The sequence below is a fragment of the Zeus faber genome, assembly GCF_960531495.2.
Source record: "Zeus faber genome assembly, chromosome: 7".
In the NCBI taxonomy this organism is placed as follows: Eukaryota; Metazoa; Chordata; class Actinopteri; order Zeiformes; family Zeidae; genus Zeus; species Zeus faber.
In genome coordinates, this window is record NC_137203.1 from 16,727,415 (window position 1) to 16,746,066 (window position 18,652).

The 18,652-nt window shown below is 41.9% G+C and overlaps 1 protein-coding gene across 1 annotated transcript in view; it reads right to left on the reverse strand.

Moving 5' to 3' along the window:
* The window catches only part of osbp2b (oxysterol binding protein 2b), a gene marked incomplete at its 5' end in the record, with an annotated part of 58,438 nt that extends 41,072 nt beyond the window's left edge, over positions 1-17,366 (reverse strand). The window contains 2 exons of the mRNA XM_080003832.1: positions 12,216-12,424; positions 17,173-17,366. Of these exons, the coding sequence (XP_079859958.1) occupies positions 12,216-12,424; positions 17,173-17,366 (403 nt within the window). The remainder of the gene's footprint in view (positions 1-12,215; positions 12,425-17,172) is intronic.
* Positions 17,367-18,652: the final 1,286 nt, after the last annotated feature.

Here is an 18,652-nt window from a genome sequence, read left to right on the forward strand (position 1 = left end):
AGCCAGGCGTTCCCCCCAGACTGAAACCAACAATACGTGTAAAAGCAGTCAACTGGCTGAGATCAAGGCAGCAAGCGCTTTCCTTTGGGGAAGAGAATATGTTTTAACAAACAGGGTGACATTTTAGAGGTTATATCCTGAATGCAATAGCTTATTCCAAACTTTACTTTACAAACCAGTAACTGTCATCTAAAAGTATAGATTTGAGACACGGGACTGTCTCTCGCAGTATGATATCGATGGTCTCTCTCCGAGGTGTCGCAGAAGACAGCTTTCCGTATACAAAGAACAGATTACGACACAATTAATAGTAGATTTTTTGTACAACACAAGATTTACATTACTATATGTGACCCAATTCGGGGTTAAATGATAAATCAAATCATTGCTTCATTGATCAACAAATGATTCGAAAAGGAATTTTAGTCAATGAATTATCACATACTATTATGTAAAGTTTTCTAATATTTTACAGCTTGAGTAAAAAGGGTTTCATATTCTTTCTGCGTTTTTGACACTGAGTAACTCCAGCCTTCACACAGCAAGTAATCTATCTACTAGGGACGCAACGGTACAGTGGGCTCACGGTTTGGTATGTATTCCAGTTTTTGGGCCACGGTAGCTGTACGGTTTCGGTATCTTTATATTTAAGAAAACAAAATATATATATGAAAATACATTTAAAAAAGTAAAACATTTTTATAGTAGTCTGCCAAAATAAATAACAAGCAACTGGCTCTTCGTATAGGCGAGTTAGGCAGCCACCTGGGGAGCGATCCTAAAGGGGGGGCGCGTAGAGGAAGCGATCAGGGCGTATGGAACGGTATGGAACGAAACCGTGCGTAATGGGGACACTTTCTCCCTGACTCTCTTAGGAACACGGCCATCCCAGGGGGTTATTTTCCGACTGAACACCTTAATTGATTGCACTCTTTATAAAAACATTTCCATGTGGTTTTATTACACGTTTCTATTGAAAAGGCTCGCGTAGCCTCACCGAAAAAAGAAATAGATCTCTTGCCCAAGAATAGAGAAATGCCGCACAGACCCTGCACATCTCCACATGGACCCCACATGGCTGACGTAGCCAGTGGAGCTCCAACAGTGAATTCAATAGAAAGCCTGCACTTAAGGCACACTGGCCCATACGTCTACCGTGATACCATAATACCACAGTTCCCGTGTGCATATTGAACTGTAGGAGGGGGTACCGAACGGTTTGATAACATACCAAGTACCGTTGCACCCCTTCTATCTACTGTATATTGACAAAAGGCCTCAAAACTAATTTGAGAGGCAGCTGCGTTCACTTTCACACTCTCTTAATGACATTTGTTAGCAGCCGAGTGAATAATCTCCTTTGCTCATCACCACTTGCCATTCCGTGGCAAATATGTGACATGCACTTACTAACAATACCTCTATTTATCTATTTATGGAGAAAGTGGAGGGGAAAGCAGGAAGTGAAAGATTCCACACATTGAAGTACACAGAGAACAGGACTGACAGAAAGTTGACTGATGTAAAAGGACAAGCCGGCACAAGCCTCCAATACAATGATACATACATCCATCCAATGATACATACATCCATCCAATGATACATACATCCATCCAATGATACATACATCCATCCATCCATACCATCCAATGATACATAAAACCATCCATCCATCCATCTCAAAAAAAAAAAATGGCATCATAAATGTCCTCTTCAACATATTGGGTTGATGTGATTAAGGCCGGCAGAGGAATATCGCTGGAGGAAAGTTGGTCCCAGGCCTCGGGTCACATTATCTATGTACTTTAGTCCCTCCGGGCTCCCTGCAGAAGCCTAATCAGCAGCATCTGACAACTGATCAAGATAAGTCGCGACACGTTGATCCAATTACAGAACAAAACTGGAGGAAACCAGCATACCGAAAAAATCTCCCTATAGCATCAGCAGAGTAGAGATATTAGCAGGAAGTAGAAGTCTTATTGACTCCCTGAGCGAACCGGCTTCCATCTACACTCTGGAGGCTCGTCTTAAAGGTTGCAGGCAGAATGTCCACGGCAGAGAGACCACGTGACAGCAAAGACAAGGAGAGAGAAACAGGGCCTGTTTGTCTGGGAAATAATGAAATAAAATCAATTCATATATCAGGCAGTATCGAGCAGCTTTGTGGAAACACAACCCATACAAAGTCCACTAATCCCTGCACGGCGAAGTACAACACGAAGAATGTGGCGTAGTCCTGTAGCACTGCACTGCTGTGACAACATCAAACCATGGTCAACCACGTGGATTTTGCTATGAACACACACACGAGACTGGGTAGGTAACAGTTCCACCTGTCTAACTTTCCCTGGTCCTAAGATGCCTACTCCTGGCCTGAAAATCTTTGGGTGCACCTAAATTATATGAAAGGTGTAAAAGGTTAGTCTGGAGCCTTGTATAATGAAGAGGACTGTGAACAAGAGGCTAGCAGTTAGATTCAAGGAGAAGAAGAGAAACAGACAGGAAGGAGAACGCAGAGTGAAACTCAGAGACAGGCCAACCATGGGTGAAATGGATCTGGTGTGGTTAATACAGACAGCATGCCAGTTCTGTAAGGTCAATGGTGAATCGTAGTGACGACTGCAACAGCAGCAGCTCCTCCAAATACAAGGCTCGTCGAAAAGAAAAGCAGTGGGAATTACGTATGAAAGTAGCGAGCCGTTGTGGCAGACAAAGTGATGATCACATAGATGCTTAAAAAAGACAGTCTGCAACAGTCTGCACTATTTAAAACCACATCAGACCTAGCCAAGCACTACTGCTGTTTGGTGAGTCCGATCCACTCTACTAACATTAATGACTGTCACTCTGCTTTACAAATTCCTGCTATTCTAAACCATAGACCCAAATCGCGTAACTTCCCTTTAACATACAGGAATCTAAACAATCTATTACCAGTTCGGACTTCAAATATTAGTCCCCCACAAAGCCATGCACCTAGAACAATGAAAATGGCTTTATTAAACCTGAGGTTGCTAAAGAATAAGTAATTTAATGACCTTATACTGTAAGTAGCTATATCCTGGATTTTACTCTGCTGACTGAGACCTGCCTGGAAAGAGATGGCACCCTCACACTCGTTGAGACAACACCTCTTAATTTCAAATTCATCCAAAACACTAGAGCTGATGAGAGAGGTGGTGGAATAGCTGCTGTCTTCTCTGATATCTATAGCTGCAGGGAAATCATCCACTGGGAATTCACGTTTTTTGAACACCTAAACTGCAGCACTCCCATTTTAATCATTACTCTCTATCGGCAACTAAAATGTAAATGTGGCTTTCTTGATTAATTCTCTGAGCTACTGTCCAAGGTCTCCACTGATTATGATTGTGTAATTATCTCAGGTGATATTTATATTCATGTTGACAATCAGACAGACCCGGATGCTCAACACTTCATCAGCGTATTGGAGGCATTTGACCTCACTCAGCACGTTTCTGGACCCACCCACAATTAGGGGCACACTCTGGACTTAGTCATATCAAAAGGAGTTAATATCACTATACCCAGTGTCATAGATGTTGCTATTTCAGATCACTGTTGCATATTTTTAATGTGTCTGCTTTTCCTGTATAACAGCGGGGTACCCAAACAATTAAAAAAAACACATCATTAACAATAATTCCATTGAAACCTTGAAGAGAACTGTAAATCAGTTACCGCTGTTCATGGCATCATCAACTGAGGATTCTGTAAACAACTTAAACTCAAAAATACAAAATATCATTGGTAACATTGCATCTGTTAAAACTAAAAACATAGAACAACAAAAAGCCCCCTGGAGAAATGGAGCGGTTGTTAGGCAGCTTAAGAGAGTGTTGCCAGGCAGAACGAAAGCGGAGAAAGACAAAACTTCAGGTTCACCATGAAATTAACAAGGATAGACTCAATCAGTAGAACAGAGAACTTACACAGGCCAGACAGTCTTTTTCAAAAATCATAAATGAAAATATCAACAATAAAGTAAAGTGCTCTTCTCCACTGTTGATTGACTTATTAATCCACCATCTACAACCCCTTCAGAGCTGCTCTCTACTGAAAAATGTGAAGAATTCGCAACATTTTTCAATGACAAAATTGCAGCTATCAGGCAAAGTTTTAGTGCCTCAACATCCAGAAATGAACCTACCCTCCAGTTCTCCACTAATATGACTGCTGCCATGTCGCACTTTATCCCTTTAGACATAAATAAACTGGACGATATTGTTGGTCAGCTCAGGTCCTCCACCTGCTGCTTTGGACCCTCTCCCTACCACATTTTTTTTTTTAACTGTTTTTAACTGCCTAGCAGATGAGGTATTAGAAATTATAAACGGCTCTCTTCAATCAGGTATATTTCCCGCAGCATTTAAAACAGCTGTCATTAAACCACTCCTGAAGAAGAGCAATCTTGATGCGACAATTACTGCAAACTATAGGCCCATTTCCAACCTGCCATTCCTTATCAAAATACTTGGAAAAAGAAAAAACTGTTTACCTTCAGCTTAACAACTATCTAACATCAGAAAGCCTTTTAGACATTTATCAATCTGGTTTTCGACCTCACCATAGCACAGACACAGCACTTATTAAAGTTGTGAAAGATCTGCACTGATTCAAAAAAAAAAAAAATGATCTGTTCTTCTGCTCCTGGATCTCAGTGCTGCCTTTGACACTGTTGACCATCATATTTTATTAGAGAGATTACAAAAATGGGTCGGCCTATCTGGCCCAGTTCTAGACTGGTTCTGAACCTACCTACAGGACCTGCAGTTATTTGTGTCCATCGGAGATTTTGTCTCGAACAAAGTGGATATTATATGTGGAGTGCCCCAAGGTTCGACTCTTGGACCATTATTGTTTAATCTCTCTATGATCCCACTTGCACATATTATTAAAAAAAACCCACAAAAATCAATTACCATAATTATAAAGATGACTCACAACTGTACATATCCCTGTCTCCTGATGACCTACACCTCATACGCTCCTTCCCTGTATTAATGATATTAATGTATGGATGTCACAAAACCTTTTACAACTGAACAAAGATAAAACAGAAATGCTCATCTTTGGTGCAAAGGCTCAGAGACAGAAAATTGCAGCTCATCTCAATTCTCTGTCTCTGGAGAGCAAAAATGAAGCCAGAAATCTGGGTGTAATCATAGACTGCAATCTAAATGTTAAGAGCCATATCAATCACATCACAAAATGAGCTTTCTACCAACTAAAAAATATTTCAAAATTAAGAGGCTTTGTGTCAAAAGCAGACTCTGAAAATGTAATCCATGCATTCATAACAAGTAGATTAGACTACTGTAATGGCCCATTCACCGGCCTCACAAAATCAGCTGTGCAGCGGCTACAGTAAATCCAAAATGCGGCTGCACACGTTCTCACTGGGACTACAAAGTTTGAACACATTAAACCTGTTCTTAGATCTCTACATTGGCTCCCTGTTAAAGCTATGATTGATTTTAATATTCTGCTACTTGTAGATATAGCTCTAAATGGCCTTGCACCTCAGTATATCAACAATATCCTCATTTCACAATAACCAGCAATAACTCTCAGGTACACAGACAGTGCTCTTTTAACCATCCCTTGTACAACTCTAAAGCAGGGGAAGCTGCCTTCTGTATCTACAGTATGTCCCAAGTAGATGGACACCCTGCCTGAGGACCCCCACGGTGAACAGATATAAAAGCAGGTTAAAAACCTTGATGTTCACTACAGTCTACAACTGCGTTCTGTGTGTGTATGTGTGTGTATGTATGTGTGTGCGTGTGTGTGTGTGCACGTTGTATGTTGTGAGATTTCTGAGTGTGTTTTGTAGGTTGTGAGATGTGTGTGTGTGTGTGTGTTCTGTATTCTGTATGTGAGATTTGTTTATTCTGCACTGACTGTTCCTATGGTTGCACAGACATTTTATATATTTTCTTGGATTGTATTTCTCTGTAATCCACATTGTGTTGCCATTGCGTTGCGCTTTATAAATAAAGTCTGACTTGACTGAAATAATGGTCAATAATAATAATTACTTCAAGTATATATGAATAACTTGACCATTTTCATGATAGCTGTTAAAAATTGTCTCCAGCTTATTGCAGCCCAATATTGTTTACTGTTAAATATTTGAAGACTAGATGCCAATATTCTAGTTTTTTTGCATTATTAGTGCAATGATTTTTTGTATGTTGTATATTTTGTAGTGTATTTGTATGGGAGTTTATTATTTTAAACTGTGGTATTTCATTGGGTATTATGAATCATGCAATTTTACTGGTGCAAAAAACATGCACTGACATGAAAGAGAGCAAATGTGATGCACCGCTAATGATCATTTGTTTGAGTTGTTGAGCAGTGAAATAGCCACCATGTTTCTGATCTCTGTGCAGAGCTGAGCGCTAACAAGGATCACTCATTTTGTTTAGTGAGAGATGGTTTAGCCTCCTCCCTCCTCCCTCTCTTTTGATGGGAACAAACTACCACACCATGGCATGACAGCGGAAGAAAGAAAACACCACCAGGAACTCACAACCCAACACACAACAGCGGAAGAATTGGCAGATCATAAGTGTTCCATTCGTCATTTTTGAACACCATGGAATCCACAGCGAAAAATAAATATTACTAGCATGTCAATTGAAAGGACATTGCCACTGATACTGCATCTACTGAGGACAAACCTTTCGGACGCAGTGTTTGGTACCATTTTTTTAATTTATGCATTTTAATGGGCCTCCAGTCCGAGGGTGAAATACACCATTTTATAAGATTCCACAGTTATTATAAGCACATAACACTGGCCGATTTAATGGCAAATCTCTAAAATAATGTTGGGAGTTTCAAATAAGTCACATATTCAGTCTTTATTTACTACCCTAACCCTGACTAGGGACGGAATGTCACACAATCTTTATGGATACAGTCCTCTATTATCAGCCTCTGTCCAGTAAACCATCTCGCCTACACACGATGGACATTGACTTTAGTAATCACCATATTTCTTTTCTTTCCCCATTCTGTTGAAATCCAAGCTGAGTTATTTCTTAAAAATTGTTAACACAAGGCCAGAGCTGACTACAATAGATGCAAAGGAAGCCGCTCTGCACTGTGAATTATTCATTAGTGAACATTCAATCTAGTGCAGGATACAACAATGAATGCACAGCGGAGCAGTACCAGCACTAAACCTACACACACACAGATCACCTGACAACATGAATAGAAACTCCACATGTACTTACACACATAAGATAGAGAATCGGCCTACTGCTGCCTCCTCAAAAGCTGGTCTTGGCAGGCACACAGCAAGTCTTGGCGATAGGAAAAGGTAAGGAGCGCAAGTTGGAGAAAGCAAAAGGTCATTCCATTCAGGACTTCAGTCCCGTGGAGGAGAAGCGCTGTGAACAGTTTCCAGGGACAGAGGGAGAGTGGGAGAGGAGAAGGGAGGAAGTCTGATGGAGAGAGAGGGAGTCAGGGAGACAGAGAAAGCAAAGAGAGCGAGAGAGCGAGAGTAGGAGAGCAGACGCAGGGAAAGAAGGCAGAGAGATAGCGGGAAAAAAAAAAGGGGGGGGGGGGTGGCATGAAAAAGCAGGGAACCGGTAAAGGATGTTTGAACGGCCATTTCTAATCAATCCTCACAATGTCACCTTTGATCTGTTCTGTTTCAGGACCACGGTAAGAGAATTACCTTCACTCTCACACCTCAGGGTGGGGGAGGCATGTTATGGAACAAAGATAGAGAAGAGCTGAGGAACGAACCAGAGCAAAAGCAGAGAGAGATGGGAAAGATGGGCAAATACGGCAATAATTATGGCTGCCCTTTGAGTCAAATGAACACCAGTGTTTCTTCCTATTTCTCACTCATGGCCTATATAATAATAATAATAATAATAATAATAAAAATAATAATAATAATAATGTTTCGCTGTAAAGATCAATGCATCTACTGTTTACACCTTGTAGCCAGAGGGTGTATGGATAAGCTTCAACCAGATTGTGTTGACACATAAAAAAAATCTTTGGTAGCCTGTTCCCTTTCCGAAACATAACCATGTGCCTGTAGATCGCCATTACCAAATGCCAAAATGTTCAGGACCACACTGACAAAGAAAGACAAGTGAATATGCATTTGAGAGGCACACAATGCCCACCTCTCTCTGATGATCGCTCTCTATACCGTTGTCACTATATTATCAATCAATCACTTTAAAGATATTCTGTTGAAATTCCAAATAGCAGCTGCACTGGAATTTAGAAATTCATCTCTTTAGGTCATTTTTCCCCTTGGCTGTTTACAGTGGTAAAATACATTTATGCTCTTAACTGCGTGTGGTCAGGAATATTGACTTTGACAAGGCATTTCAAATTATTTTGGTCCACCATAGATCCATTAGGGAGCTTTGGAATAGCGTAAGTCGTCTGATGACACGTCTGATGCATGTACATGCTTGGCCTACTTGCAACTACAAACCACTTTCCAAGGCAGTTCAGTTTGAGAAATCATATTTGAGTTCAGCCCCGAAGTGTCATGGTTGTATTTACCTTGGGCTTTTTAGCCGTCAGCATCATGAAGTGGCTGAATATAAACAGGGTTCTTTAAAATGTGCAGTAATGAAGATTCACAGCAGCGTGGACACCATGCAGCACGGGCTCACCTTCAGCTACAGTCCTCTAACCTTTTTCTGCCCCACTGCTGTTTGTCTGACCAATTCACACTTTCCTTTCACTTTGTATGTGGTAATTTGGCCCATATTCAGAACTGACAAGTTCAAAGTGGATTATGGCACTGATAAGCAAATAAAAGAAGAATTTATTGAAAGGTTTCTGTGGGCTGGATTTTGCGGTATGTAAGCAGAATGTTGAAATGCCATGGTATATATATTGTTCATATTCATTTTAAAAACATACCATAATAGTAAAATCATAGTTGTGTTAATATCCAAGTCTAGTATTCTGTGGAGAGAAGGAAAACAGCTAATAAAAAACCTTGGGTAAAGGTGAAAAAAAATGAAAATGTCTTGAATTTAGATGAAACACTGCCATCTAATGTCATTTTAGGGCAACACTCAAAGGTTCCCAAACAAACGTTCTCCAAAATGTGCTATCAACTTCTCACAACACACACCCCAACATCAAAACATATCAATTTCCATTTAGACTAATCTTGATTTAATTCATAATGTGTGTGTGTTCTGTGTATTGTGGTTATAGTTCAAATCAAATCAAATGTTTTCTAATTTCAATATTACCAAAAAATGCCTCTTTCACTTTGAAAACCACCGGTCTAGGATATTAAACAAACTAAAGTAATGAAATCAAATCTTGTGGAAGGAAACATCTTAATGGAATAAACGATAAATTTGATAAAAATTAATGAATGAATAAATTGTTTAACTGCAGAGTCCGGGTAACTGTTCCATCTGAATTAACGTATTGGATATTCTTCAGAAAAGAAATGAGAAGCATGGACTATTTGACTGGGAAACAAAACCAAGGACATGAGGCGACTATTCAAATTACCAAAGTAAACACAACAGTGAGACCAGTGATCTTGCCGAAACAAGGAAACCAAAGAGTCCGTCAGGGAGATAATGTATGCCCTGGTGTCGCTATCGAGAGATTTGTCCAGTGTTTTCTCAGCACCAGCCTCGGGAGATCAAATTGAGGTCAAAACCATGGGATAGCTCTTTGTTCCGCTGGGAGGCGGCCGTCATTCACCTCCGACGGCCATGTGAATGAGAGAACCAGAAAGGGAATTCACGCTGGCGCACAGCACGATACGACTTAACGCCTCCACATTAGATCTTCTCTTCCACAAACAGAGCACTACTCCCCAATGGCTGTGATGCAGGATCAACCTCATCATGTTTTCTAAACCGTGTCCTCACTGACCGTCAACTGTGAACATTAGAACCTCTGTCAAAAATGGCAAAAAAGTGTGATTGTTTGCGTGTGGGTTTAAAAAGAGTTAACGTCACAGAATAACCCAGAGAGTAGCAATGACAACGACACAGCTGAACCCCAACTTAAATTAGGTAGGAAAGTTCATTCAGGCTTGGGAGACAAAGCACCGGGGCATGTTTGAAAGACGGAGATGTATGTTGCAAATCCTGTACGACTCACACGTCAACCAGCAGCAGCAACAACAGTCTGTTAAACGATACCTTGCCAATTTTTCAAGTCCGTCTGAAAACAACAGTCAGGTGTTCACATGAGCAGCGAAAGAGGTTTTCCTCGCTGTAATCATTACTCCTGTACTGGCTATTTATTTAAAATTACACTGCCCAAATTCTTCATTGTACAGTTTTGTACAGTTATTTCATAAATACTTCAATAATTAGAAGCACTTTCAAAATGTATTTGTGTAAAAATCATTTGGATGGGGAGATATGCTTCCATTCACATGATGGGTATAGTAGAAATAAAGATATGGAATTAAGTACTCTAGTGGTATCAGAATCACTTTGAGGGTACTGGTATTGGTACTGGTATTCTAATTTTTTAAACAATACCCAGTCCTTGGCTGAAGAGCATCTAAAAACTATGAGGAGGCAGAGAATGCTAGAACTGGGACACTCGTGAAAGGTCTTGAACCTGAAAGGGCCAATGGTCGTTGGAGTATGAACGCCGCAAAGCAATCCAAACTAGCAAAACACAGTTTAATACGTCAGAATCGTTTTCAGCCTTACCTTGTTTGTTGCATCTCCAGATCAAGAACCACTCTGATCAAACTATAGATCTGATCAGGTTCGTAAAAGTTTCCAAGTTTCATTTACTGTGCTAAAAAACACATTAAATATAACAAAAAAAGGTGAATAAATGTTTCCTGTTTCTTGATATAACTTAATTATATTGAAATATGGGTTATAATTATATCGGATCATTATCATTTTATTATGAAATTATGAAAAATTGGCCAAATTGTTGAAACAACAAACAAGCAGGAATTCCTTTTCTACAATTGCATCATTTTATTCATTAGATAAAGTGGGGAGGCTACTGCAGAAACAAGCTCATCTTTGCGTGTGTGTGTGCGCACCCCAAACACTCAAGCTTGTTTGTCATCCCTCACACACTACCCTTTTCATAATACAATGATAACCTTGTTCTGTTAAAAAAGAAGAAAAAAAAATTAAACAATAACAGTTCTCCTCTTGCTTATGGGAAGCGTGAGTTAAGATGCAATAACATTCTCTCTCAGTCTAAATTTAGTGAAACGGCTTTCAAATGGAGGCCAGAGGAATATATAGCCCATCTGAGTCTCTGTAGAGCCCAGTGTGCTGTAGACAGCGACAGGAAGGCTTTGGGACGGTACGAGGGTGAAATGTAAAAACAGGCCTCCCCGGCATTTCCCACAGCCTCTGACCAGCAGCACAGACTGCAAACCTCCAAGAATGAGTCCCTTTGGAAAGGAGAGGATTCCTCTGTCAGGAGGTGGCTGAATGAAAATGTGGTTCCCACGGTTCTCAACCTAAGCGTACACAAGTGTGTGTTGTGACGGGGCCGAATGCAAAACAATGCCCCCTGCTGGCTTTGTTAGGAGTAAAGCAGGATTTCCAGGAAGGGCTGTTGACTGAAATACCGCCTGTGCAGCGTATCACATGCCGCTAGAGACCAACAGAGCTAATTCAAATATAACGAGACATTGAGGCTTGGGCAAAAAACAGGGAATGTTTTGAAAGGCATTTAACCTTGTACATATTTGTATAACCAAGCTAACAAAGTAGATTGCAAAGTACACAATAAAATAATCTTATGCATACTAGGGATGACGGCATCAGCCCAACCTTTGTTTATCCAGATCAGTGAGGTCCACACCTAATAAGGGGCACGAACGAATAACGACTCCATTCTTTTCTTACGCTCACATTCTCAATACATTTGTCCTCAACATAAAGCTTAATGGACAAAAGCAAGTTTTTTCTTAAATGTAATAATAATTAAATGATTATAATAACAACTATTATAATGGGTTGCATTTCTATAGTGCCTTTCAAGGGACCCAAGGATACTTTACACATATGGAGGGTGACAAAACAAATTACACAAGAGCAGAAAATAATAGTAGAAATGTTGCAGAGTTTTTTTTTTTTTGTTTTTTTTTTTAAAGGTGTCAATGGATGCACAAATTGATGTACAATACACATTTCCCACTTGGCATGGCTAGTTGCACCAGATGCTCTTACCAGACTGATCGTTCATCATGCGGATGGCTTTAGCCTTGGCCAACTCCAGTGCCGTGACCCATCTCTGGCGCTCCACCTCAGTGCTGGCCTTCAGGTGGTAGGTCCGGCCCCCGCTGCTCAGGACAATGTTGCAGGCGTCTTCTGTGTCGATGTGTGCTGTGGCCAGGTTGATTGTGCCGCGGCACGTATGGGCCATCTCTGCCTGGGTCCTGCGTCAAAAAAACAAAAACACATAGATTGACATAGTGGCATTGAAGCTCAGCTGGTTGTACGTTGTTGTTGTAACTTGTATGCTGTGTATTCCTTTAGGAAGAATCCTTGAAAAAATATATTGAAAAAATAAAACACAGGCCTTACTTGAGTATAACTGGCAAAAAAAGCAAGGCTTAGGGCAGGGTGAGGAAATAAACTGCTTTGGGCAATAAGCAGGGAAAGGGAGCCAAAGAGAGGCAGACTGTCACAGATCATCATACTAGAACAGTGCCTTGCAGCAAAGGAATCAGCTGGTAATGTAAAATGACGGGCAAAAACTAAATATACACATTCTCCACAGAACACACATTCTTGAACATGAATACTATATAGAGAAAAAACAAAACAAAACACAGTCTCCTTGTTCTCTACTATTAGTGTGTCGATTTGTGCTTATTCTGTGCAGGCTCCACCAAGACCAACTGTTGCACATTCAGTGGGCCACAGTGCTCGAGATAACAAGTCCATTGTCCGGCTCCAATCCCCCATAGCGAACAAAATCAAACAATGAATAACAGCATGGACAAATAAAGAACACAGTTAGAGAGGTTGTAAATGAGAGAAGGCTAGAGAAAAGAGGGAGATAAAGCAGGTGAGTAGAAAATAAGGTGTCATTGAAAGTCTTGTTTATGTGCTTGTTGTGCGATAATGCGTTTGCATTTTTTTAGCAGAACGTCGAGAAAATGCACAATTTAGTAGCATTCATTCGGCAACAAACAACATGTTTTAGAAAGCTTTTACAAATGCTAAACGATTATCTTCCCAAATGAATGAGCAAGCATGAATCTCACCTTTAAAAGAGAAATGCAAGAAAGACATCTATGCATAATAACTAGTTGTATTAATACAGTTCTGTATTGGAATACTGTCTGACCTTTTTGTACATTTTCTCCCACAAAGATAGAATAAACACTTGCATATCCTTTTCAGTATTCCACAACCACATTCAGGTGGGCTTATAACTATCTGTTGTCTTATATCTATTGTCTACAGGCACTAACATTATCCATCCACCCTCTTTGAGCCACAAGCAACTGCAGCCGTCTCTCAGTTGTGTCAGTCTCACACCAATCTGACTCAGTGAATGTCTGTAAAGGTTGAATCCAAACAGAGGTTGGATCCAACCTTTACACACATCTTCCTTGCGGTGAACTCTGCCGCTGCTTGAACTGGACGAACCATGTTAACGTCTTTTCCTGGAACTCGGTTGCAACCTATCATGCGTGGTCACATGACCGTTCTGGAGCCATGCGAAGCCGCAAGCAGAGGTGGATGAAGCCCAGCATCGGTCTAGTACAGTCGGAGAGCCCCGAGTCTGCTGTTGAGTGAGACGAGATCCATGCTGATCCACGCTGCCCTTGGGGGGAGTGAGGCCATGCATCGGCCACAGAATTAAAAAGAGCTGAGGGAAGTGCAAAAGCTGGAAGTCAGAGCTGAGGATCACATCGAGCAGGGAGGGGCTAGGGAATGTGTTGCAGTTAAGGTGTGGCTAAGGACAGGAGGGCTCCTACATGTAGCTGAGCCAGCAGAGAAATACAGGGCTTTACCTGTCGCTCCCCTGTCCACACATCCTCACAAAACACAAATCCACCGATCTGGAGCATGTAATGACAGAACAACAGCCTGTCAACAATACAGGACACTGCTAGACATGAACAAACATACAGGACAGTACACACGATAGGGCATAAAAGATGCACAGTACACAGAACATGAGAATATATACACAGTGTGAGGCGAGCACAGGCGAACATGTCATGCCAAGAGGAGAAATTAAAAAACAACAAAAGACGAGCAATGATATTGTGGCACACCCAGTATTACATGTCCGACAGACACACACAGACACACACAGTTGGGCCAGTGGCAAATTGGCCTCCTTCTATTCTCCTGTCCTGCCTCCCAAGTACACATTGTGCCAGCAGCAGACCCATAGGCGAGCCTTCCATATTCACAAATGACACTGAACACACAAAGTGACTATGAAATTACTGTTTTGAGTTAGGCTTTGGCAAAGACAGAGCGACAAAAGACCTAACGCCCACTCTACTATGAGGTACGATCAACTGATACAGCAGGTCCCACCGCACGCAAGGCTTGTAATCTTCCCTAAAGCACGAGTCAGATTTCCTCAAAGAGGTGAGTGTGTGTATGCGTGCGCGCGCAAAGTATTTTCACACATTATTCCTATTCTCGTAAATTAGAAGGATATGGGAGTAAGATTGGAGATGGATCTACAGTAAGCACATCATGAGTCCAAAGTAGAATGATATTTAGACAGTAAGTGGAGTCAAGTGACGTGCAAGGTGGGCTCAGTCTAACACCTATTACAGCTTCACTGGTAGAAGTGCTACAAAACCCACATAAAATGTTACTCTGACATGTCACTATGTTAGAATCTGATATACCATACAGACTCGCAATCATCAAAATAAAGTAATCCTCAGATGAAGAAACTCTGCTGCCATCTCGGTATGGCCGCATATTTCCTTTTTACATACAATAGAGGCTGGAGCAACAACGCACAAAGCCTGAAGCCAGACACGGGAAGCGCTCTGCCAGGCAAACATCAGCGGAGGGAACATTAGTCCAGCTCTCCTTTGTGGGAACTCGTGCGCTCCACTGCCTCTGAGCTCGAATGTCAACAAGCTACCTTTACATCTGGGACAGCAGTCACCTTACGACAAAATAGACTATTAATAGACAGTGGCAGCAACAGGCTTCTTTCCTTTCACTATCAACACAGCCCAGAGTGGGGCTCCGGATCCCCTTTCTCCATTTCCACGAATCCCTTATTGGCCGAAGGACAATTGGATTCTTTGTTTGTAAAGGTTTGGTGGGAGTGTATAGTGACAACCCTGTGACATGGGTTTAAACAAGACCAATATCAAACAGCGATGGGTATTGTTTTCAAAATTGTTGATATTGGTACCAAATGATGAAACTTTGACCTTGATACCTCAGATATTAATATGCAAATCAGACAATGGCATAAAAGTATTGGTAGTTTAAAATCAATATAATGTAATCCCACTCCCCTCTTCAAAAACCATGTTTTTGAATTTATAGCTTTCTTCCGTAGTATCCTTACTTTTTGTATATTATGGTAAAATATTCAGAAATATGGTATAGTATAAAAAACATTGTTGCATGCAATCTTGATCACCGCTTCAAGATACTTCATATTTCAGGACAGTGAAAAATCAGGTTCGTTGGACTGAATTCAATTTTAAGTGTCTTGTTTTTAAGCCTCAGTCTCAATTATATGGGGAAACACTCCCATGAGATTGTGATTGAAACCCCCTCTGAAAGCTCATAAAAGCCAAAGTCTAGGAACGGTGAGTCATACCATGTACAGTGAAAAGCTAGGTTATATGGCTGGAATAAATGCTACAAAAATATAAAAATATAAAAAGGTTTTATGAGATACAAGAGCATTTGAGGTTTTCTTGACCTTGACATCATGATTTGCCACAGCCGCATTATTCCCAAATGTTAGAGTTGGGATTCAGGCATGTGGGTCTATGAACAATGCTCCAATATCTCTCAGGAATAATCAGTTACATAGTTCACAGATGGTGGGACAAGGTCCACTGAGGTGACTCCACTCCACAGGGGGTGCACCTTCTAGATAAAAGCAGTGCATTGTGGGACGGCAGCCCGTGTGGAGCTGAACAGAATAGCATTGTTGTCGTTGCTTGCCCTGGCAGTCCCAGTCTACCTTCACCCCGCGGAAACATGACTCCGCACCACAGGTGTTCAGCCCCACAGGTGGCGGCCGTGCGAGAGGTCGGTAAAGTGAGGACGATGATGAAGGGACCTCAGTGTGCCGCTGGATTGTGTTTCGGCACCGAGAGACGGTGGCTGCTTTTTGGGGGACGTCCGATGAATAACGCCGTCAGCGGCGGAAAAGTACCGTTTTCGAGCACATTCAGTCAGTCAGAGACTTTCGACTGTTACTCCACTACATTTGAAAGCAAGCTCGACTACATTTCTAACACGGTCACAATAGATTTAGCTTCATTCAGAAGTTATATTCTTTCTTATATTCTTTTTTTTTTTTTTTTTCTATGATGACACCTACGCTATCTTAAATTGCAATCAGGATATGCATGAGCACTCCTCTGCAGAAGAAAAATGGTACAATAGGCACTTTACGCTTTTTATTATGGGCTCTGTTATGCCAGGTCACTGGATATGACAAGTACTTTCACTTTTAATACTTTGAGTACATTTATCAGCAAGTACTTACATACTTTCAGGGAGGCAGGAATAACAATGCGGCACTAGAATAATCACTAGACAAACATTAGAATAATTTTGAGTCGGGGTATTTGTACTTTTTCTTGAGTAATAGGTGTGTATACAGCATCCACCCCTGGTGATATCCAGTGAAGAAGGTTCTAAATAAAACTGTTAATTATTTGACAGGACATTCGTCAGTGATGAACAGCTGGATCTAATGATGTGCGGCTAGCTACTCAACTACTGTGTTCTAGTACAACTAGCTGAGTAGTACTACTGCAGCTGCAAGTATTCCTGGCTGCCCCCGATGAAGAGGCCTTGTGTTGCACCAGTGGAACCAGTGAACCCATCCACCGTGGAGCTGTGTCCGCCCTGCCTCCCAGTCTGACAGCTAGCATGCTAGCTAACCGCTAGTCCGCTGGCGGAGCTGTCAGTGTGCGTGTGGCCACATCCCCCCTACCTGTAGTACGACAGCAGGCCGTTGCTGAGGACGAACCACCGCCGCTGGTAGCCCTTCAGGTAGTTGGTCCATTTGAAGAGCCAGCCCTTGTAGGTGTCCGACCCCGGACCGGGACCCGGAGCCGAAGCCGAAGCCGGAGCCGGGGCCGGGGCCGCGGCAGAGGTGGACGCCGAGCCCTTCCCCTGGTCGCTCATCCTCCGCCGCTCCGCCGCCGCTCGGTCCTGGATCGACTGGGGAAGCTCCGCCGGAGGCTCGACGTGCGACCGGGACTCTGCTCAGCCGGGAGCCGCAGCACGGAGCGAGTGTGACGGAGGACGGGTCTCACTCTGTCCGCCCCTCTCCCTCACATGACGCCGGAGCGGACAATGAAGCCGAGACGCTTTGATGATGCGGAGCGCACCACGTGACCGCGCTATCTGGCAAGAAAACACTCCTAAACATTTGGCACGTGACCTGGCGTTGTAGCGCGTGCACACACACACACACACGCACGCACAAACATATGTGCACGCACACACACACACACACACACAAACACGTGTGCGCACAAGCACCCACGCACCCACGCACAAGCATCCACGCTCAGCCGCCCACTCAAACACGCACACACGCGCACGCGCACGCGCACGCACGCACAAACAGCTGTACACGCGTGTGCGTACACGCACGCACGTGCACACACATACACGCGCACACACAGACCTATGTGCACAAACACACGCGCGCGCACACACACACACACACACCCTCTTAAGTTAGGCTTTTTATTTTCTGTATAAATATATATTTTTTTATTTTCCTTATAAATGTTTGCTGAAGTAAAACGAAAAAAAAATCCTCGTATTGTGAAAAAAAACTTTGATTCTGACACGCACGCACGCACACACACACACACACATTCATACAGTGTATTAATGATCCTGCTAAAATACAAGGAGAAAATACACTGGTGTGTAAATTATATGATTAAAATTATTATATTAATATTAATAGTAATATTAATATTATCATCAGGATCAACGTGTGTAACATTGCCACAAGGTGGCGCGATTGTCACAAGTTTGAATTGCGCACGTTACGCGGAACATTAACGACGAATACGAGGTTGATTTCAAAGGTATTTAATTATTCATCAAGTGTCAAAAACAGAATTACTATCACGGTACCCACACAGTAAAAATAAATACTAGCAATTTATCCGATTAAAAAAATCGTAGCCCTTTTGAATTTGAAAATCCGCACACAGTCAAAATAAAGAGAGAACTCATGCTACGCTTTCCAGTTGAACTCTTGCTACATAATTCTTTTACTTTTTCTTTTTCTTTATCTTTTCTTTTTTTTTTGGGGGGGGGGGGGGGTGTTAGGATTACACAGCCATCTCCCTCAAAAGAGAGAGAGGGATTCCCGAACAATGCCGCTGAGACAAACAGGAGTTTGTGCTCTCACGTGTCCCACTTTTCAGCTCTCACATTCACACCAT